At 40.3% G+C, this 24159-nt stretch overlaps 1 protein-coding gene across 1 annotated transcript; it reads right to left on the bottom strand.

The window, feature by feature from the left end:
- Positions 1-17215: 17215 nt before the first annotated feature.
- Positions 17216-23610, bottom strand: LOC130029429 (uncharacterized protein C2orf78-like; the record flags this gene model as incomplete). Its single annotated transcript, XM_056120320.1, has 3 exons — positions 17216-18927; positions 19736-20512; positions 23586-23610. Coding segments are annotated over 3 exons (2514 nt in total), but the record flags the coding sequence as incomplete, so codon positions are not given.
- Positions 23611-24159: the final 549 nt, after the last annotated feature.

Genomic DNA, 24159 nt, shown 5'->3' with positions numbered 1-24159 from the left:
TCACTGAGAAAATGTGTTGATCTATATGTCACTAAACAAAGCAAAACACTAAAAAAAACACTGCAGCTCAGAGAGATAATCTAACCTGTCTCATACAATAGATGAGTAAATAGGACACCATACTCCAATAATGGCCCACCCTTTGCTTCCCATTCTACCTTGATAGGAGGTTGATAGAATGTTAGCTCTCTTGATAGGAGGTTGATGAAAAATTTGTTATGATTTCCCAGACAGCTGAGGCTATAATTTTTCCTTCTTATCTATTAAGAAGAGGGACACATGTCGTTTCCTGGACCTTGACATCTTCTGAGAAAGGAAGTTTCTAATAGTCACTTGAAGAATCCTAAGGTCTTGGTTCTACTTAGACATAATTAGACTCTCCACCAACCTCCTCTTCTCTCTCTCTTTCTCTCTCTCCTTCTCTCTCTCACTTTCACCGTCTCTTACTGTCTCTGTCTCTCTCTTTCACTCTGTCTCTTACTCTTTCTCTCTCACTGTCTCCGTCTGTCTATCTATGTCTCTCTCTTGCTCTCTCCCAGTTCTCTCTTCCATTGTTCTCTTTTAGGCTGCTCTCTGCAAAGAGGATGGCCTAAATGAGAACAGAGAACCTCAAATGCCTGTTCAGTGTCATTTGTCATGTTACAAATTTTCAGTCAAATCCCATTTCACAAAAAGCACAATTACTTTTGTTTTGATTAGAGTTTCATATCTAAGCAATATTTGTGAACATAAAGATGAAATGGATGAGAAAAATACTTATTACTGCTTTGATAAACTCTTGCTGCTCAAAAAAGTTTAGCATGGCCATACCAACACAGGAAGGAGTTCTTAGAAGAAATCTGTTCTTAACTGAATACTTTGCAAGTCTCCAGTACTCTCAGATAGAAGTTGTCTGCCCTGGGAATAAACATATCTCTGAAACAGTTCTTGGATGGTAGTTTTCCAACCAAATCCAGGGATTTCTCAAGGGACTCTTTATACCTGTCGGAGTGTTTTTCCCCTTGTCTGGCAATGCTTAATCCTCTAGTTTTGAATTCTTTTATTTCCACTTCCACAGAATCATAAGGTGAACAAGAAAGATGGCGTGCCTTGAATCTTTGTGAATTGGGTCTGTCATATGTGTCACTTGGATGTTTTAGAAGATTGACAGTTCTATAGAAGGAGATGGACATGTCATCTCATATCAGTGTTTCTAATTGGGGTGGAGGGGATGATGCAGTGATGAAGTTCTCCCGAGTAAAGTGCCCTTTGAGGGACGGCACATTTACCTTTAGTGCCTCTTTTACTCCACTTCCATTTAAACAATGATTCAAATTTTATGTTTCTCTCTATCAACAGGAGCTGGAGAGAGAGAGAGAGAGTCTGACAGGACTGAAAATTTACTGTGTTTTCAGGGAAACCAGCGGGGGGAAAAATCTCAGTAGAGTGTTTAACAGGTTGAACCACATAAACATGTCAGCAAAGTTTATTCCCCATGTATTTGTAGTTGGACTTGTGTTTTTAATGCTATTTTGAATTATAGATTCTGAATTTAAATTTATCAGCTTCCCTCATTGTTAACCAATCACTTGGAAGACAAGGGTGGATCATATTTATATGTCAATCCTCTTCTGATTCAGTAACAAGGGTGCAGCATTATCACATATCACATTAAAAATAAGTTCTAAAGTAAGTATAAACCATCTTCCAGTATTCCTACTGAGATAGTCCTATTGACAATATTCTGGTAGCAATGAATCTTTTTCTTCAACTAAAAGAGCGTTAATGCACTATTTCTGCCTTTTTCTGCATGTCATGTACATCTAAAAAAATATTTCTAGTGGAAACCCATATTGATTATAATATACCCATATGAATCAGAGCTATAAACTTGAACTAAACTTGATCATAAATGAGCTAAAACTAGCAACTTAAGAATTATCTGTATTATCAAATATTATTTTCACTGTATTATTTTTAACTATTGAATTTATAATGATAAAATTAGATTTTATTTAATTGTACTTATAATGAAGCTACCTGAGGAAGACCTCCAGGACCAGCCACCACCATGCTGAGACCACTCTCCGCACACATGAAGGTACTGGCAGAGGGACAAAGCCACGCAGGTTCCAGGGCCGAGAACTCCAAGCCTACACGGATTGGAGTCAAGCATCTTCCACCCAGATCCTCCAAATTCCAGTAGGCAGGGGTCACACCCACCACCTGGCCCCCTGGCGCCGTGTAATCCCATCAGCGGCCAAGACTCAGAGACTATAAAATCCAGATCCCGGACGAGAACAGTGCAGTCTTCTGCCCCCGCACCTGGGTGTTCCTTCCCGGGGCCCCTTGGAGGGGAGCGGGTTGAGCTTTCCTCCCCGCCCCGACCAGGGCTCCGGCAGCCGAAGACCTCCAGGACCAGCCACCACCATGCTGAGACCACTCTCCGCACACATGAAGGTACTGGCAGAGGGACAAAGCCACGCGGATTCCGGGGCCGAGACCTCCAAGCCTACTCGGATTGGAGTCGAGCATCTTCCACCCAGATCCTCCAAATTCCAGTAGGCGGGGGTCACACCCACCACCTGGCCCCCTGGCGCCATGTAATCCCATCAGCGGCCAAGACTCAGAGACTATAAAATCCAGGTCCCGGAACCGCGCGGCCGCATTTGCGGCCGTGCGACATCTTATCAGAACTTTTTTTTATGACATCTTATTGTCTCATTCCTACTTTGGACAAACTTGCAGGCTATCAAATGTAGCCTGCCCACAGGGCAGAGTCTGGCAAACTCCCCGTGGCGTACCAAATATGCCAAATACCAGTAACAATGATGGGTCTCATTCTCCTAAAGAGCCTTGAATATAATCTCAGGGCTAGGATGAAAGAGACGTTACTGGGGCCTGCTCGAGGCAATTGACGAATAACAGGATGATGAAATGAAATGAAATGAAATAATGAAGTTACCCATCAGAGGATTAAATAGTTTATACAAGCAGAAGTGGCCTTTTGAGAACTACCTATACCTGACTCTGGTAGCTAAATGCTTAAGAAACTTAATATATTTATTAGTGACCAACACTGACCCTTATGTTTAAGACTGCATTTTCCTGCTGATCACTCTTCTGCTTTTCTAGTTGCTATATCTTAAACACTAATTTTCTAGGTCATATTCTTCTTACATGTAGGAAACATAATCATATGAATATTAGCTTTGAGAAAACAAGAATTAGAATCTAAATACTTGAAATCTGGCCTCATATATTCTTGAGTTCAGTATTTAGTCCTCTCAAAGAGAAGCTTCAGTATCTAAAGCCACTTGTATTGACACCTTCAACTCCCATCCAGCTGAAGTCAGTTGCAGAGAATGAGACAGAGAAACATATAGGAGACAGAACACACAAGACTGGATTGTCTCAGCTGTAGGTCATCTAATCAAAAGTCAATAAACTCACAGACCCAACTCTTTATTCAAAACAGTCATCTATTCAATATAGAATCACTCCCATGGGCTCCCAACACTTGAGCCTTTGTTGAAAGAGACATTTAAGACAATTAGTAAGCACATCAACATTCAATAGGTACAAGAAGAACACAGGTGGGTCATTCTACATAGCTATAAGAAGACACCTTAAACTATAAAGTCCTGACAATTTCCTATTCTATTTTTGTCCATATTATCCCCATATCTAAAATACCCTAAACATTCTTAGTCTGTACTTCGCTGAATCATTTACACCTGGCAGATATGTTATTTATTCTATTCCTTCCTGCTATAGCATTCTTTTCTGGGTGCATTTCTGCAAATCCTTAGCATCCTATCACCTAAACTATCTAACCTGAGGGCATACCATCCTTAGGGGTTTTTGTTAAGGGGACAGGATTCCCACACTTACGTTTTATTGTTGCCTTTTATTTAAAAAAAATAATAACCTTTCAAAGGATTTAGAATTGCTTTCCTGATCAACTGGCAATGATGGGAACCATTATCATTATAACAAGTTTATTCTGAATCACTGTCAATGTTAAAAGCAGAAAATGCAATTATATGACTACTGGTTTGTTCTGGTAATTTGCATTATTTATGATGATTTGATAAGCAAAAGAGTTACCTCTCCTCTGACCTCTCTTTGTTCTGCTTCTCCTTCACTCCACAGAGCACTGGATAATGTGAAATTCCAAACATATCATTTCCATACACAAATTAGTTTACCGTTTTTTCTCTATTAAAAGAAGACTCTAAACTGTTGTTCATTGTTATTGGCAAACTAAAACAGAAGAGTGAGCAACCTTTATTCTCCTTATCCATTCAGCGCTCTTGAAAAGTTGGGCTGAGCAAATATCTGATCCTGTCATGCTATTGTCCACCAAGGAGGAAAATATAAATTATTCCAAGCTATGTATTTTTATGCTGATGTTTCATTTAACAGTGACTTATATTTTGGTATTGACCCATTTTCTACGTGAACATTGACACACATAGCTCTGAAATGCTTTTATTTCCCTATAAGATGTATAAATGAATGTTGAGGGAAACTCAAGCAAAAAGGAATTAAATCCACAATTTACTTCATCATGATGGTCTCAGAGTCCCTCCTCACTTACTCACAGTCTAGCTACATGGGAAATGGCATCTCCAACCTCCGACTCAACCATGTTTGGCTCTGCTTCACCTCAGACAATTTATCATATTTCCTAACCATAGTTGACTCAATTGCCAAAGAGACCAGTGTAACCCAATCTATATTTTCTCATAACATAGTAAATAGATCCTAATGTTTTTTATACTACACATGCCTTTAAGAGCAAATGACTTGGAGAGAGAAAAAAAGGTGTTTTTCTTGAGTTTGCTGAAGCATTGCATAAGGGCTCTTTTATTTCCAGTACAAAAAAATAAAAACCTGGACCCAAAGGTAGTACAGAGGTTGCCTTCATGTGGCTGATCCTAATTGGACCCTGACACTGCATATGGTCCCCTGTGCACTGTCAGGAATGATCCCTGAGAAGAACTCCTGGAGTAAGACCCAAAAACAATTCACAATCTCTTACACTGTTTGTGGAAATTATTACAATGCTTAGACACTGATTTTGCCTTATTTGATGAATCTAAAACTATACTTAAAAATAACACAGAAATGATCTTAAATTTATTAGTTATTCAGTTGGTCATGTTCTAACTTATTCTATCTCCCCCTAACAATATTTTACATTCAACAAAAACTTACATCCAAAGTGTTAGCAATAAGCAGATGTTCATTTCCTCTGTGTCTGTAATAGGTACTTCTGTTTAAATAAACTGGGGTCATTTGGAAAAGTGCGAAAGATCATGGTGGGAAAAATCATGAGCTTTTGAATAAAAGAAAATTCAGCATTAAATTCTAGCCATGAAATGGATAGCCATATTTTACTTAGAAAAATCATATTTTCATTCTGAAATTCAGTTTCTTCAGCTGCACAGGCCATAACATAAAGATGGCCATAATTATTTGCTCTTTAGAAGTTTGCAATGAAGATAATAAGATATTCATTCTTCCAAGGACCTGTTATAAAGTCACCCAAATTTTGATATTATTGTATATTCACTGCTGTTATTAGAGCTGATAATATTAACCTTAGTTGGTTAAAATCCTTTTTATGCAAATTTCCAGCTCCCTTGTGTAGCTGTCTTTAATAAGCATACCCTATTTTGATTTTATGCAAGATGCTGAGATCAAGTGGAGATTAATCTGGGGGTTTCTTCAAGGCCAGAATCTGTCCTGTAGAGAACTGCCTGCCTCAATCAGTCAAGCTGGGCACAGTGGCTGGCTAATTGAATTAGATTAGAGCATGGATCAAGAAGGCCAGATCTGATTATCTGCTAACTCAGACTGCCTGTAACTGCAGACACAGCTGCCTGGCTGGCTGATCTCTGACTATGGAGGGCATATCCTGTTCTCTGCAAACAGGAGGTCATTCATAATTGATAAGAACTGAAAACATGTCCATTATATACCGTCCTAATTAATGAAATCTCTTGTTAACCAAAACAGTGTTGCCAGAAATAGTTATTGATTTCATCTTTCGTTTGGGGGCAAATTAATTTCCTATGGTAGGAAATGGTATGGGGCTAAGAGATCACACTGACAAAATGAGATGTATACCTAGGCATCAAATAGTGTGGTCCTCCTAGCCAGTGCCTCCTTTAGTTATGGAAGCTGGGCATCACATCATAATACTCAAATCAAGGACACTATAAAGCTTCTGCAAGGGGAAACTGGACAGCCCCCGACCAAGATTTATAGTTGTTTGCTGGAACCTACTTCCTCCCAACTTCTGATAAAATAAATGTGTAGAATCCTTATGAACAAGAGCAATAGAGTACACTTACTTTGTAAGGAGTGTCAGTTTGACAAACTCTGGCATACTTAAAAAGAAGTAGCCTACCTGTTAAAAGTTCAATGGACTCAAGCACCTGAGGCTAATGTCCATATAAATGGTTCCAGGCTCTTGATGCCATCTAAACTGCAGCACTGTAGCACTGTCCTCCCATTGTTCACTGATATGCTCAAGCGGGCCCAGTAACGTCTCCATTGTGAGACTTGTTGTTACTGTGTTTGGCATATTGAATACATCATGGGTAGCTTGCCAGGCTTTGCCTTGCGAGCGAGATACTCTCGGTAGCTTGCTGGGCTCTTTGAGAGAGGCAGAGGAATCAAACTTGGCTGGGCTGGGCACAAGGCAAATGCCCTACCACTGTGCTATCACTCCAGCCATCTAAACTGTATTAGAGAATTTTCTAAGGAGAATCATCAGTGGGGTTTTGCTGGAAGTTGCTGATGACTTTAATTTGAGAATATTTTAGAGGGAGTCTGGTTGGGGGGCAGGTGAGGAGGGTAGTAAGAGGAAAACTGGGGTCATTGGTGGTGTGAAATGTACACTGGTAAGGAATTGGTATTGGAACATTTTGTGACTGAAACCCAAATCATGAATATCTTTGAAACTGGATATCTCATGGTGATTCAATTTAAAAAAAAAACTTTTTAAAATAATATTTTAGACGACCTATCTTCAGCCTACTTGCAGAGTGTATTTAGTTTTTCCTAGGGTTAATGGAATTTTTTTAAAATAAACTATTGGAGCAATTGCACAGCAATAGAGCATTTGCCTGGCACCTGGCCGACCCGACCAAACTGGGTTCAGTTCCTCTGCCCCTCTCGGAGAGTCTGGCAAGCACCAAGAGTATCTCACCCACACGGCAAAGCCTGGCAGGCTACCCATGACGTATTCGATATGCCAAACACATTAACAACATGTCTCACAATAGAGACGTTACTGGGCCTGCTTGAGCAAATTGATGAACAATGGGAGGACAGTGACAGTGACTGTGACTGTAAATAATGCATCACAGAATATACTATCACAAGCAGCATCAACTCATTCTCTAACTTTCTAAGAATTCTGGAGACACAAAGTCTGAAATAAAGTTGTAGAGTGTTCAATTTTCTGGAATTTCTGGGGGTGGGGTGGGGAATTTGCTTATGTTTTTCCTGTAATGCTATTGCCACCAGGCACATTGCATTTCCTTGCTTGACAAATGTTTGGTTTCCACCCTACTTCCATCCATTCACATGACTTCCTCCCTTGTGTCTTTAATCCCCATCTCTCTATGCACATTGTTTCTGTCCAATGCCTCCTTTGTGTGAAAGGATACCAGTCTCATTAATTAAAGCCCGTCTTAAATGCCTTGCTTTAAGGTGGTGACGTGGGGGATTTCAGAGATTGCATAAGGGGTAGTGTGCTTATCTTGCATATAGCCTACCCAGATTCAATTCCTGGCAATCCAAATGGTTTCCTGAATCCCACCAGGAGTGATCCATAAGATCAGAAAAAGAAGTAGGAATGGAGTACCACTGAATTTTTCCTGAATCCCCCTCAAAAATTCAAAAATGAAATGAGAAGTGAAGTCATAGTCAAAATCTTATTTCTAAATAAGGTGTCTTTCTGTGGTTAGGAGTTCAACATACTTTTGAGGAGGGATTCAATTTAGTTTTCAGTGAATTTGCTACACTGAACATTCTCATTAGATTTTATCCAAACCAAGTGAAGGTAAGAAAAATGTTTCCAGTTGGGGAAAAATTCTTTGGGAACTAAAATATAAATAATTAAGAGAATAATGACTTGCAAGAAATTAATGGTGTCTAGTCTAACATAGCCCCTATCTAGTAGAATCCCCAAGGTCAAGTGATCTGAAAGTTACTAAGAATATAGGTTAAGACATTCAAGGAAGGTTCATTAGTATAGTGTTTGGCTCAGTGTGCAATCTTTTGCAAGAACCACAAACTAGTGTGCAATCCTTACTCACGGTCACGGTCACGGTCCTCCTGTTATTCATTGATTTGCTCGAGTGGGCCCAGTAACATTTCCATTGTGACAATTTTTACTGTATTTGGCATATCGAATACGTCATGGGTAGCTTGCCAGGCTCTGCCGCGCGGGAGAGATACTCTCCGTAGCTTGCCGGGCTCTCCGAGACGGACGGAGGAATCTAACTCGGGTCGGCCATATTGGCTGCATGCGAGGCAAATGCCCTACCGCTGTGCTATCGCTCCAGCCCAATCCTTACTCATTCATCTAAATAGTAACAAAAAAAGGAAAGGAACAGTATGTTTGTGGGGGGGCAGTACTTTAGAGACATTTTAACAAATTTTTAGAATAGAATTCAGATTAATAATAAATGACTCAGAAATCTTTTTGAAAGAAACAATCAACTGTCATCTTTGTTTTTCCTCCAATCCATTTTCCTCTACTATGTTCAGTGATTGGAGTGACAACTATTGTGCTCTTTTGTTGGTCCCTTTAACAGTAATATAGGGCAAACTGGTGCTAATTTCTTATTTTTCAATAGAGCAATAATTAATAGTTCTTAATTAATTATCCTTCCATCTATCACATCTCTTAAAATATTCTGTTCTTCCCTCTACTATTGTCAAGGATCCATTTATGCAAGTACTTCCTCTATAAACATCCCACTAATACGTCACAAAGAGACATCATTTGGGACAAAGCAAATGACTGTGAACTGTACCTTCAGGCTTATCTAAATTCCTCAACTATGAGCATGCAATAACTACACTGTGGGAAGGAACATGCTCTTCCAAAGTCCAGCAGAAAGATGAGCTAGCTCTTTGGAAGAGTTTTTTTTTTCCAACTATCTATTTAATAATTGTCTTCTGTCTTTACCCGCCATTATTTTTTCTTTCTTCTTTAAGTGACTGATTGTTTCTATTTCTTTTTTTTCCATGAATTCGTGAGTCCATTCAAAAAGAAACGTGTTTCATTTTTGCATTGTATTCTCTAGATTCCAGTGCAGTGCCAGATAGCGTGTTTGGTAAATGTTCAAACGTTGCCATGAAATAAATTTTTTAGGGACCTATAGAGATAAAACAGTACTTAAGTCATTTGCTTTGCATGTACAGGTGTGATTCCTGACACCACATATGGTCCCCTGGTCTCTGGAGCACTGTCAGGAGTGCTCCTGAACGCAGAACCAGGAGTAAACACAGAGTACCACCAGGTATGGTATAAAAAACTCCTAGCCCTCACCCAAAAAGAGGGCTGGAGATATTAGAGTATAAGCCACTCGTCTAGTATGCAGTGGAATCAATTTGAATTGTGTACCACATATGGCTCCCCTGAACACTGCCAGGAATAATTCCTGAGCACAGAGACAGGAGTAAGCCCTGAGCACAACTAGGTGTGTCTCAATGCTTCTGCACAATACAAATATAAATAGAATTTTCTTTTCAGTAAATGCTAGAAATATAAAAGTCATAAATAAGTTTGTACATATAACATAAAATTTCTTTTTAAAAAGGTGAGACAATTTCCAGGAAAATAAATATTCAGTTCAGGATTACTTTGTGAAAATATAACTTTTTTACTAAACTTTAAGGGCTGCTTATTTTTCTAAATGACAAATGAGAATTTTATAATCAGTTTGAATGCATATGTGTATGTGTGTGTATGTGTGCATGCGTGCACAGGCACGTATTTATTTGAACTTAGAATAAATTAATCGTAATTATTTGAACTTAGAAGAAATTTAAAAGGTTGCTTGCATTGTGATCATTTGTTGCATAGTTTAGGGCTAAAGGGACAGGTGAGTGGGTGAAGGTCAAGCCTTGTTCTATTAGCGAACCGAAACATCTGATGCTGTATCTGCCCAGGAACTTCCTTTATCTAACTTGCACAAAGATTCCATCTGCTCAGCAAACTGTGCACCCATCTGGAGAAAGTGTCTTTTTTTTTCTGTTTATCACAAAACCTTCCTATGGGCCAGTTGTAACCCTTTATTAAATTTCTCAGGGCAAGGAAAAGAGGTTATAATGTGAATCCAGTATTCCTCTTCAAATGTTACTTTGTTGATAAAGCAGGCGTTGTCAGGAGAGATAGCTTGACTGACTGAGTGTAAGTTTTACATAAGCTTTATAGGAGACCTGGGTTCAAATCCTTATACAATTGTCCACAGGTAAGGACAACCAGCACAGAGTTAGGAGTAGCTCTGACAAATTGCTGAGTTCCACCTCACGTCCGCCTTCCCCCCAAAAAGAAAGAAAAAGTAGGTATCATCCTAGGTATGTGAACCTAATCTGGTAGAAAGTTTAGTATTTTTATTCAGTGTTATATAGAATAAAGCATCACTGTATCACTGTCATCCCATTGTTTGTCTATTTACTGGAGCAGGCACCAGTAACCTCTATTTGTATCAGCCCTGAGATTTTAGCAGCCTCTCCTTACTCGTCTTTCCCAATGATTGGAGGTTCTTTCAGGGTCAGGGGAATGAGATCTGCTATCGTTACTGTTTTTGGCATATCAAATACGCCACAAATATCAAAGTTTGCCAGATTCTGCCCATCAAGAGGTATATATAGATATATACATATATATGTGCTGGAGTGATAGCACAGCGGTAGGGCATTTGCCTTGCGCGCAGCCAGCCCGGCCGAGCTCAGTTCGATTCCTCCACTCTTCTCCGAGAGCCTGGCAAGTTACCCGTGATGTGTTCCATACACCAAACACAGTAACAAGAAGTCTCACAATGGAGACGTTACTGGGCCTGCTCGAGCAAATCGATGAACAACAGGAGGACAGTGTTTGTTTGTTGTTTGTATATGTATATTTAATATATATACATATATTTAATATATAAATATATATTTTATATATAAATATATATGTTAAATATATATTTCTCTCTATTATTTGTTGCCTAATGTCTGAACATAAAATATGGTGTGGTAATTATGGAAAATACATACATCACAATAAAATAATTTCCAGTAAGTGAAAAGCATTATTTTAGATGCAGGCATTTCTTTTTTCTCTTTCCAGTCCCAATTCGGGCACTTTATTATTTTTTTAATTGATTTTTGTTGAATCACAGTTAGATACAGTTACAAAGATTTTATGATTGGGTTTCAGTCATATAATGTTCCAACACCTATCCCTCCATCAGTGTACAATTCCCATCACCAATAACCTCCCCATCCCTCAAGCCACCCCCACCCCGCCTGTCTCTATGGCAGGCACTTTTATTTTCTCTCTCTCTCTCTTTCTCTTTCTCTCTCTCTCTTTCTCACACACACACACTCATCCTTTCTCTCTTTCCTTCTGGGAATTATGGTTTAATTCAGGAATTTTTTATTAAATCAACATAATTAAAAAGATATAGGGATCACTGCCAACTAGTCTTTGATGTTTGCCTTTTTTAAACTAAGACACACAACGTAAACCACAGGTGAGTCTTCCTCTGTTCTTAGAGACAGTGATTTCCTCAATCTTTAGATATATTAATATAGACAGTTCTATAAATCTGAATTGAGAACTATTCTCCCACAGATATGAGATGGCAAGTTTTGCAAAGGTGAACGTGATGAATTCATTTCAATCATATCTTTGGAAGGAGACAGTGATTGCACTTGCTGAGTTAAATGAGTATGTACAATCATTAAATTAAAAAAGTTGATTGTATATACTCATTTGAACACAAATCATGACTGCCCAACACAAATAGGCCACTCATGATCTGAATTCTGGTGAACGAGGTGGGTTCAAATATGGGATATATACATTTTTAAAAATTTTATTAGTGACAAACCAAGAGGTACAGTTGTAGACTTACAAATTTTGTGCTTGAGTTTCAATTATACAATGATTAAGTACCCATCACTACACCAGTCCCCATTTTCCACCAACATGGATCCCAGATCCCTCCCACCCCCCATCACCCACATCCCAACCTGCCTCTGTGTCAGGGCATTCCCTTTTGTTCTCTCTCTACTTTTGGGTGCTGTGGTTTGCAAAAGAGGCATTGAGTGGCAATCATGTTCGGTCTAGAGTCTACTTTCAGCATGCTTCTCCCATCCTGGGAGGATCCTCCCAATACCCTTTATTTGGTGCTCTCTTCTCTATCTGAGCTACCTTTTCCCCTAGCATGTGTGACTGGCCTCCAAACCAGGGAGTAAACCTCCTGGTACTTATCTCGGCTATTCTTGGGTGTTAGTCTCCTATTTTGTTACTTTATGTTCCCCAGATGAATGCAATCTTTCTATGTCTATCCCTCTCTTTCTGACTCATTTCTTTGGTGCTGCTCCTTTGTGTCTTCTGTGAGTCATCTAATGCAGTTTCAGATATGTGTTCTTTAATGTTAGACTTGCTCAGTTTCTTGTGTTCACATTTATTTTGGTGAGATTGGAAAAGGCTAGTGGACTATTGGCATAATGTGTTTGTGACAGCCAGGCTGTCCTCCTCAAAATTAGGTCATGGAGATTGAGATGTGAGTCCAAAGTGTTGAAAAAGGGGAAAATTAGAGCAGCCGTATGAGGTGCTGCTGCCTTGGAGGCCATGCCCACCACCACTGCTCTACTTTTGGGGGAGTAGGCCCCAATGGTACCTGATCAGGAATAAAGTCCCACTTCTGATGCACTCCTAAAACTTGCCTGGGAACGCCTCTGTCCTGAGTGCTTGGTGGGGGACAGTATGGCCAACGGTGAGAAGTCTTGCAGTTCCCTGAGCTGGATTTCTGGCACACTGCCCTGGAGTGCACACCCACCAACCACTTGCCTTCTATTTTAAATCCCATCAAATGTGGTGTGCTACTCTTGATCTATCAGTGGTGTAAAGTATAAGAGGTCCAGGAAGAGATTCATTCATGGGTGAGGCTTGTCTGAGCGTGTGAACAGTGGCTGTGAGAATAGAGATGGTTGAGTTATGGACAATACGACTAAAAATATGATAGAAAACTTCCAAAATCTGATCTATTTATTTATTTCTGTTTGGGGGCGGCCACACCTGGTTGTACTCAGGGATTGCTCCTGGCTCTGCATTCAGGAATCATTCCTGGAGGAGTCACTATATAAAAAGTCAAAATAGTTTGCAAATTAATGTGGAGCAGGGAACCACAGTGGTCATTTTAATTTAAGTCCTGGTTCAAGATATTGCTACTTGCCCAATAGCTACACACTTTCCATTAACAATTTCTATGTTTCTTTATGAGTGAAATAGAAAAAAGATTTTTACGTTTTATATGTACTGGTTTCAAATATTTGTTACTGGAGCAATATATTGTTTTACAGGCTATTATGTTATTGATGTGCTGTTTTGTTTAGGTTCTCTATGATTGCTGGAACAAATCACGTGTTAGCTTAAACATCAGAAGAAAAAAGTCCGCACTCCTGGAAGCCAGAAATTTCATATACAGATCACTGGGAAAAAGATGTCAGCCGGGATGCATGCTTTCTTTAGAAGATCTTTAGCCTGTATTTTTGGTTAACTTCTGATAACTTCCACGAGGCTTGTCTGGTAGTTATTACACTCAGGTCTTTGCCTCGAGGGTCACATGACCTTCTCCTCTATCTTCATCATCTTCTTCCTCCATTATGTCAGAACAAGTGTTATTCCATTGACTCACCTGATAATTCACCAGATCTCTCCATTGCCAGCCATAGCATCAATTCAATCAAGTTTTTACTAAACAAAGGAATATTTGCAGGGTTGATGGTTTCTTTGAATGGCATTCTCCATTCAACACCATGATGTTGTTAGCATCTAAAAATACATGAACAAGACTTGTCTTATGTGTGTGTTAATGCTTTTATTTCTGTGTGTTGTAGCCACACCTGATGGTGCTCAGAGCTTCCTCTTGGCTCTGTGCTCAGGAGTAACTCCTGGCAGGGCTCAGGAGACATAGGAGTGCTAGGGAGCCAAGCAGGCCTACTCGTTGAAGGCAAGCACCCTACCCTTTGTACTATGTGTACAACCACTATATATATTTCTTTTAGCCAATTTATGAGACCTCCAGAGCTCTGTGCATTTATAAAGTGTGGAAACCTCTCCAATATGATAGATCCATACAATAGAATATTAGTCAAAGGAAGTAATAACATACTGTAGCACAGATGAACTTTGAAAGCATCAGGATTTTAAAAAAGGCTTCCAAAAGGTGACATATCTTGCGATCCATGTATGTGAAGGGTTTAGAGAAAGAAAATTTATAAAGGATGAGTGTTGCCAGGAACCAGAGGAGAGAGAAAATGGAGAGATCGGTGAGTAGTGAAGAGGCTGTTTTTGGAAACGATGAAACTGTTATGGATAAAATAATGGTCACTGTCACTGTCACTGTCCTGCCCGTTGTTCATCGATTTGCTCTAGCGGGCCCAGTAACATCTCCATTGTGACAATTGTTACTGTGTTTGGCATATCGAATACGTGGAGGGTAGCTTGTCAGGCTTTGCCATGCGGGGGAGATACTCTTTGCCGGACTCTCTACAAAGGGTGGAGGAATCGAGGAATCGAACTCGGTTTGGCCATGTTGGCCGCTTGCAAGTCAAATGCCTTCTCTGCTGTGCTACCGCTCCAGCCCATGGATAAAATAATGGTAATAGTTGCAAAATTAACAAGTATAGCAAATGCCACTGAAATTTGTCTTAAATAATGGATCCCATAAAAAATCATTTATGCAGATGTGTATCTTAAAACGGTACAAGTTCTCTCTCCTTTACTCATTGCTTAGAAGCACCTAGGAAAATAGGGAATAACTGTTGGGCTGTGAAAAATCTTTTCTTTTCTTTCAAACTCTAAGGTAAGGTAAAGGTAAAAGGTAAAGGCCCTCCCGTTGATCGTCGATTTGCTCGAGCGGGCCCAGTAACGTTTCCATTGGAGACTTTGTTGTTACTGTGTCTGGCATATCGAATACTCTCGGTAGCTTGCCGGGCTCTCCGAGAGGGGCGGAGGAATCGAACTCGGGTCGGCCATGTTGGCCGCTTGTAAGGCGAACGCCCTACCCGCTGTGCTATTGCTGATGTAAATGTAGTTCACCTTACCTTTTCACTGTAGTAATAGAAGGCTGGCAGACACACCCCTCAGGGCTCCTAATCCCTGTGCTGGCCAAGGTGTTCTTACTATTTTTCCCTTTGGAAATATTTTGAACACTTCACTTCAAAATCTCTCCCACCACCTCCCAAAAGAAAAAGGAGTCACCACTCTCAATGTTCTGCAGCTTGATTTTTGTTTCTTTTGTCTTTGCATGTTTAACACTTGGTGGTGGTTTTGTGGTCACATCACGTGACGCTGGGAGAACCAGGCTGTCTGCCCAAGATCCAACAGGAGCTCCAGAACAAACTTCAGCTCTTTGAGCTCTCTCTGACCTTGTATGTGACCTGTTATTTTTACCTATTTTATTCCTACTTTTGTTGTTCCTTTAATGAATGGAATACAGTTTTTCACTAAAAAGCATTTTAATGTAACCCACCAACTTTCCCATCATGCCCATCTGCTGTCTCGGTCCCAGTCCTTCCCCGTTTCCTTCCCTTTCATTCATTCACCCCCCCCCCCATATCTCTCCTAGGACCATCTCTTCCCACAACCTCCCTCCCAGCCTCAAGAAGAGCCGGTCCCAACCACTCTGGGAGTGGTGACCTAGTGCGCATGTCCCAGTCCGGATTCTCCCACGGCCCAGCCTCCAACGCCAGTTATAGCGTTGGTTTTTGAGTGAGCTTCCGTTAACATCAATGTTTGGAGCAGGCTGCAGGCACCAGGCACCGCGGAAAAGTCCCGAGACCCCCCTGAAGCTAATATATATTGAGCTCCCAAGTCAGTAATGTCAGGATGCTGTGGTCTGAAAGACACATTGGCCTCCTTGGGGAGTTTGCAAATCCAAAGGTCTTATAGACCTCATTGTTGAACCGCGCTGGCTAAGTGCCCCGGTAATACTGGCTCTGAGTACTGTTGGGAAGAAGAAGTGAAATGGTGCATCTAGGGTTGCTGAACCAGGGGGCTGAGTACATGGCGATTGATCTTTACATGTTCCAAGAGCTGGTATTCGGGCTTCTTGCTACAACTGATCTCTGCTTGGTCCCTATTTACAGTCACCCCTGACTAACTCTGAGGGCGTTGACTGTTCATCTGTAGGTTCTTTCCCCGGGATATGTGTTAGCATCCCACAGCCTGATCATTTCTGGATACACCACCCACTCCTTTTGGAGATATGTCTCAAATCTCTTCATTTAACAACGGTGGTCATGAAACCTAAAGACAGTCTCTGTGAAACTATTTTTACTTTTCATAAGGTTATCTTATTATACTAATCCTCCTTCTTCAACCTATTCCATATATATACATATATATATATATATATATATATATATATATATATATATAACCAAACCCCCACACTGTGCCGTTTCTCCCCTTCTTTTTTGGAGAAGTCTTTTTTGGAGGAAGAATACTTGCCTGTGTTGAGGGCTTACTCCTGGCTCTGTGCTCAAGGATAACATCTAGTGAGACTCGTAGGACCACATAGGATTCCAGGGATGAATCTTGGGTCAGCCTCCTGCAAGTGCCCTATCAGGTATACTATTTCTCTGCCACCCCCCTCCAATTCTTCATCGGGCCCATAAAATTTCTCCTCTTAAGGGCTTTAAAACCCTGAGCCAAGTTTCTCTTTCTTAGATTCTTGTCAGTTTCCCCTTTTGTACCCACTCTTCTATTCCTTTCTCATGTATCCTTCAACCCTCACCCCCTCCAAATAACCACCACAGTGGAAAGCCTCTCAACATTAAGAACTTTTATTACTAATCTATTCACTTACATGCATCTATTTATTTCTTAAAAAATATATCAGAATAAATAAAATGTGTATGGCATTTCAAGCGTTTATGTAAGGCAACCATCTGGTACCTAAAGTGGCACCGACCATTGCAGCTACTTATAGCCATAGAATTGAGAGATGTCCATATCTTTCTCTCTCTCGATAAAAAACTGCACTTGCCCCAAAGAGGTGCATTTGGCAGTGTTCTCACGCTCCTGCTGAGCCTTCCTCTTCATAGCCTCACGCTCTGGTCTCTGCTCTTTTGTGATGGGCTTTGACATGACTGGCTCGGGAACATTGGGCTTTCTCCATGGAATTGGTTGGAAACGGAAGTCTTGGAGTAGAAACTGACTCTGATATTTGGGTGAAGCCTGGTGCTTGGTCCTAGAGACAGGAAGAGGGCCCCACTGGAGAGAAGTGCTAGCTGTTGTCTTGTAGGGAGCAGGTCTAGAAGTTGCAGGCTGAGAAATAGGCCGGCCAGTAGAGCTCAGCAAAGCTGGTCGAGATGGGTTGGTCGAAATGGGCTGAGCTGGTCTAGCAGGACGTGACAAAGATGCAGTAGCTGGCCGGGATGAATTGGTGGCAGTTGACTGAGCTGAGTTGGTAGAGCCAGGCCTGGCAAGGTAAGCTGCAGGAGGACGATGTGAAGCCAGAGACTGTGGTTTTCGAGGAACACGTCGGGCTTGTGGCTTCTCCATGGTAAGAAAAGGCAAAGGTACCAATTTGACCTTCCCAGGAGGTGGCAGCTCAGACTGGGATGGAGCCGAGCGTTCTTCAGCACTGCTGCTTGGTTTCTGAGCTTTGACCTGAGTTTTCTCCAGACCTTTTCCATGCCGTGTAGCACCTGGCCATGGTTTGACAACTGAGGAGGCCTGGATGTCTTTGGACTTCTTTGAACTACCCAGGACCCGGGAGGAAGAACATCCAGGCTTTGGCTCACTCTTCTTCCCCGGTGCATCAATCACTTGCACAGACTCCAGCATTTGCATGCCTAGGCAGCTGCAGGGCTTTTTAAGGGCCTCTTGGCAAAGCTCAGGTTGACTTAACTTGTGTTTCATCCTGGCAACGGTGGGCTTCTCTTCTGCCTTCACCTTCTTCTCTATCTGCTTATTGTCATCAGCTTTCTTAGAGTTTTCTCTAGCCTTTTTTGTCTTCTCCTGCCCATGGCTCTTGGTCTTGCTGATCCTGCTGGACGCAGCTTTCTGAGGTTTGCTGTTCGGTTTGGCCATGGTCACAGGGCACCTGTCACTGACTGCAGCATTACAAACAATCCCTGCTTCCCCTAGCAAGTGTTCTGGGTCTTTGGAAGGGATTTTGGCTTTGGGTTCTCCCTCAAGAGGCTCAGAAGCCTGGTTTTTGTTCTTCTGTGTTGGGTGGGAGGTCCCCTTAGTGCCAACTGAGTTTTCTTGCCCCTGATTCATAGTGATGGTATCTGTGGTGTTCATTCCCTGCGTATCTAAGCATTGATCTAGGTCTTTTAAGCAATCAAACAGCTGGGGAAGTTGTTTATCTTCTACCCACGTCATGATGTCTGCAAAAATACCACCAGATTCAATTCCAGTTTCAAGTGTTTCTGTGTCCTCCAAACATTGATCATCCTTTTCCTGGCGAGTAGTTTCAGTACCAGCCTGTTGCTCTTGGCTGAGAGGATCAGTGCAGGCCAGGAGCTGGTGGATATCAGGGATTTCTAAAGGGCACAGTGGAGGATCTTGATTTTCTATTGGGAACTGGTAGGTATCCGGAGACTCTGAAAGCCCAGTGTTGATCTCATCCCAATAATTATTTGTTTGTTCCTGAGTTGGAGCTGGGGGTAGTTCCAGGATAACTAATTAATTATTATTTATAACCAATTATTAATTAAAATAATCATAATAATATAATAAAATAATTCTATAAAATATATAAAATATATTTTATGGATAAATATATACATAATATATAAAATAATAAAATAAAATATATAAATATGAATATATAAATATTTAAGTAAAAATATATAAATATATATAACATATAAAATAATAAAATATAGGCCCTCCCATTGATCGTCGATTTGCTCGAGCGGGCCCAGTAACGTCTCCATTGGAGATTTTTGTTGTTACTGTGTCTGGCATATCAAATACTCTCAGTAGCTTGCTGGGCTCTCCGGGAGAGGAATCAAACTCAGGTCGGCCATGTTGGCCGCTTGTAAGGCTAATGCCCTACCCACTGTGCTATCGCTCCAGCTATGATTATTATTTATAATTATTAATTAATGATAATTAATTATTAACTAAATAGTAATTAATGGAGCTCATTGTTACTGTGGTAATACTGGTGAACTGATCAACTATGAAAATGTGGCATTCCTTGTTATGCTACTGAAGTTTTCTTTTATGAAACCTAGGTGGTCTTTATACTGTCAGACCTTCCTATCTGCTTTAGAAGCTCTGATGTCGAGTGTGAAAATATGGTGTTATAAAATGAGTGAGAGGAGTTTAAACTTAAACTGAGTTTAATTAACTTCAGGTTTCATAAATTTAAAAATCTCAGTGTATTTAACAGAAATGCCACCTGTCTATGGACAGTTTCCCACTTACAGATTTGACCCCAAGTTTTGAATGCCAGATTTCCCTTCTCTCCGGTTTACTCACCTTGATAACTCGATTCTGTGATGGGTGGAACAGACACAGAGTCGTAGACGACAGAGGTAGAGGCTGGTGGTCGGTTCTTTCGGGACTGGACCTCCTTTAGAACCATAACCATTTCTGGAGATCCATTGCTGTAAGCTTGGAGGGCAGAGCCCCTACCTCCTTTGTATGTCATACAGCCATTGGATTGCAGGCAGGGACCAGATTCTCCAGAAAGAAGAGGTCCCTGAGTGCCCTGATGATAGTAAACCACCTGGCTTCCTTCCTGGTAGGGAAGCAACAGGCTATAACTCTGATTTGGAACCTGAGATGGTGTTCTTTCAATAAGACTGGCAGAAATTGATGGGTACAGAGATACCATGTGGTTGGTATCTAAGGTTTTCTCATAGAGAGCTGCCATAGACATGGAAGAGACATTGGTGTCTTGGTCAAGGATCGTCACAGTAAAGTCTCCCATGTAAGACTTCTCTTCAGTACTTCCTGCAATATCCCACTCCAAAACACTTGGGTAGGAAGCAGACAACGTGGATAGCTGGCTCTGGCCAGACACTCCAGACAGCATTGTTGTGCTAGAATGTTGGTCAAGACAGGCACTACTCATGAGTGGTTGGAAAGAGATGCCAGAATCTGAGGGCAGAAGCCAAGCAGATCTCCCAACTGGAGCAGATACACTGGAGTAGTTGCAGACACTTTCTGTTAGGGAAGCTGCATTGTTCACTACGGGAAGGGGAAGCTGCAGAGAATGTGCAGTTCCCAATAAAGATGGATTTTGAATATTTTCTGTAAGGAACAAGAGGATGATGAAAAAAATCTGTGAGACTGATAATCTCCGACAACTTCTTTTTTCTCTTTTTGGGTCACACCCACATGGATTTGTTGCTTACAGCTAGTTTCTCCTTGTTCTTGCTCTACCCGTAGCTTGCTCTCCTGTTGAACTTTACGCTATTTCCTAGAACGGAAGCGTTTTAAATCTAGGAAGTCCTAAGAGAATGACTAACATGTTATTGGAGAAGAAAGAAACCCGAGGCCCAGAGATGGCATAGAGACTTGTTCAAGCTTTCCCATTATTTTTATTGGGATTGGGGTGGGGTAGAGTTTGGACCAATACCCGGCAGTGATCTTGGGCTATTCCTGGCTCTGTACTCTGGAGTTACCCCTTGTAGCACTCAGGAGACTGGGTGCAGTGACAGAGATCCAACTGGATTGACTGCCTACAAGGCAAATGCATTATCCCTTCCTGTACTATTTTGCTGTCCCTTATGTATTACCAGGTTATGGAACCTAAGCATGCGGACTTTCTTGCTAGGACTCTTCCTTGATCACTACAATGTCAGAAACTAGGAGGAAGATGCTTTCCATTAATATAGGCATGTGGGGTCGTTACAACTATTATCATTGTAATCTTCAGGTTTTCTATTTTGCTTGTGCAGTTCCTATCTATTACCTACGGCTCACATATAACTCAAACTACTTGATGAATTGAAGTTCGCGACTGTACCCTGGTTTCTGATCCCCCCTCAAAAATGACTACTTTAGTTTTTCTCAAGATGTGCTTTTGGAAGGAATACTTGTTTAAATTCTGAGTCTCAAGTTGCTTTCCTGCAAAGGAGTTACTTACAACTCTAATTAAGAACAATGTGCACACAGAAATAAAATTTGTCTATTTCACGTGATTTACATGGGAGGAAGTATAGAGATAAAGAAAAAATCATGAAAAATATGTATCACGGTACTGGAAAAGAAGTATTTAGATATTAATGAAATCTGGGCTATGTGGCAAGCAGCAGAGTATAGTAATTGATTGACAGCAGACCCCAGAGTAAGCCCTGACCAACAGTGAATGTCATCGCCAAACAAAACAAAGTAAACAGTACAATAAGTTTATTAAGAAATTGTGTCAAGTACATGATATGAAGATATGAAGATAGTATTCTATTTTAGCAAAAACTACTAGCCAAAAAAGGGAATAGAAGGTGATTTTTGAATGTATAGTTTACCAGTCCATAAAACAGAAGATTTACCGGTAACTTACATAACAAGCAGAAAATATAATACATGTGATTGCATTTGGTAGCCAGTATATGTTTCAAAGGAGTATAAAGCAGAAATAAATATAATAATTACAAGGAAATGACATTATTATTCTCATCCATACCTCTGAATATTAGCCATCAAACAACAGGTATTAAATAGAGTATACCATTTCAGTAAATCACACAAGAAGCAGAAAAGACCATTTGAAAAATGGTCACAAAAATTTCAGATTTATTTTTAAATCCTAGATGACAAGTATCTTTATCAACCAGGAAAATGGCATTCCCAAAGTTTCAGAAACAATCACCAAAATCCAATTGAAATATTTTTAATGTAGGAAAACTCAGACTCCACCAAACTGAAATCAATGTGTACTTACACAACTGAGACTTGACTTCTGTTTCTTCTTAAGATCTGAAAGCAGGTGTCGACTGCTATCAAAATGCTGTCATGTTAGGAAGAAAGTACTTTTTTTTTGCCTTTTTGGTCACACCCAGCATTGCACTGTAGTTTCTCCTGGCTCATGCACTCAGGAATTACTACTGGTGGTGTTCAGGGAACCATACGGGATGCTGAGAATCAAACCCAGGTCGGCCGCATGCAAGGCAAATGGCCTACCCATGTGCAAGGCAAACGCCCAATCTATCGCTCCAGTCCAGAAAGAAACTCTTTGTGAAGGTGACAAGTTGCCTTAACCTGGACCCTACTTACCACACAAAAGAATCAGTTCTCCTGGTTCTAGTTAGAAGATATCACTTCTTTATTTTAATAGGCAGAGCATAAATGTACCTGACAAACTAGAATGTAATAAAAACATTGAAGGTGATGTATCTTCCATCCCCCTAGGTAACTGATATTAGTTATTTATAGGAAGTATCATTTCTAAAACTTGTTTACATTCAAAACCGCCAAGTGCCAACTGTGTTCTAGTGACAATAAGAAAAGACACCACAGCCATGAATTTCTGATAGGCTGTTTTTCCTATTGGTACCAACTCAAGACATAGTATGTTTTCTAGTCCTAGAATTGATTAAAGTCAACTGCTTTGACTTGCTCTCAGCATAGTTAACTCTATTCGTTCTGTTTGGATTTGAACGATTTGGTTCTCTCCAACGTTCTATCTCAAACTGTTTTTCCTTCCTTGATAATTTCCCTCCATAATCTTTATTTCCTATTTTATTCTCCCTCATATCATCTCCTACTTCTTGTCTTCTGTTGGTCAAAGCTTGTTGAAAATGACCCTAAACTTCCTTACCTTTGAGGACTTGTCCCCCTACCACTCAGCACTCCATACCTTCCCCACAATCCAGTTTTTCTTATCATAGAGTTTAGATAGAAAACTCAAAGGTCACATGATAATGACTTTTGAATAGCACTAAATTTAAAATACTAAATTATAAATTCAAGTTGAGAGACCGCTACAGATAAAACATCCTAGTATATATTGGGTTTTCTACCAAAACTACATTTTCTGTTTCTGTCAAAATATTGTCTCTGATTTACTTTTCTTCATGGATATGTTGAAATCACTATTAAAAGGAAAAGGAAAAACAGAGAGTGAACACTCATATATAAACATGTATTTGAGCTTGTAAGTATGTATCAACTGTAATGTAATGAATGAAGAAAAACACTTTGTATGTGGGATAAAGGAAGTCAGTGTCTAAAATCACATAGCAAATGTGAACATTAAGCTAAAATAAGGCTTACCGTATTCTAGTTGAAAACTTTCCTCTATTATTACATGCTGCTTTTCCTTAACTACTAAGTTTAGGGATAAGAAATCTCATGAAAAGTTTTGAAAAATATTATTCCTTACCTGACATGATCAGAAAAGAGGAAATATCAAGGAAAGGTAAATGAAAAGAGGAGACGATATGAGAGTACGTCTGAACACTGAAGCGGAAGTCCACAAGTGTCCAGTACCAATGACTGATACTGGTGATTGGTCATTGGTCAGTGGTCACTTGCGATGATCCAAGCTTGTTTACAGACAACTGCTTGGGAGCCCCAAGATTCTACCAGGTGCTGGTAGGTTTGGTGGGAGAATGATGTCATAAAGCAGGCAGTTGAAAGGTAGAGGCTAGCCAATAGGGAGGTCAGATTCCCAAGAAGACTGGATTGGATAGACTGAGAGGTAGACTTAAGCAGGCTAGAGAGATGGAATCTTACAAGACAGTTATAACAGTTTCACCTTCCTCAGACTCTTAAGTTAGGGAAAGGCTCCTATTATACTGATGAGCTTACGTATTTCATTAATAAATCAACAGTTACTATGTAATACTTTATATTGCCTAGTTAACCAATAACATTAAGTTACTACTAGTGTATTTTGCATAATGTTTAATTATATTAAATTATATGTTAATGCTTTGTAATATACATTATTACTT

The sequence above is a fragment of the Sorex fumeus genome, unplaced genomic scaffold (assembly GCF_029834395.1).
Source record: "Sorex fumeus unplaced genomic scaffold, SorFum_2.1 ptg000043l, whole genome shotgun sequence".
Lineage (NCBI taxonomy): Eukaryota > Metazoa > Chordata > Mammalia > Eulipotyphla > Soricidae > Sorex > Sorex fumeus.
The sequence above is the reverse complement of the archived record's forward strand: the minus strand, read 5'-3'. Positions and strand labels throughout refer to the sequence as shown.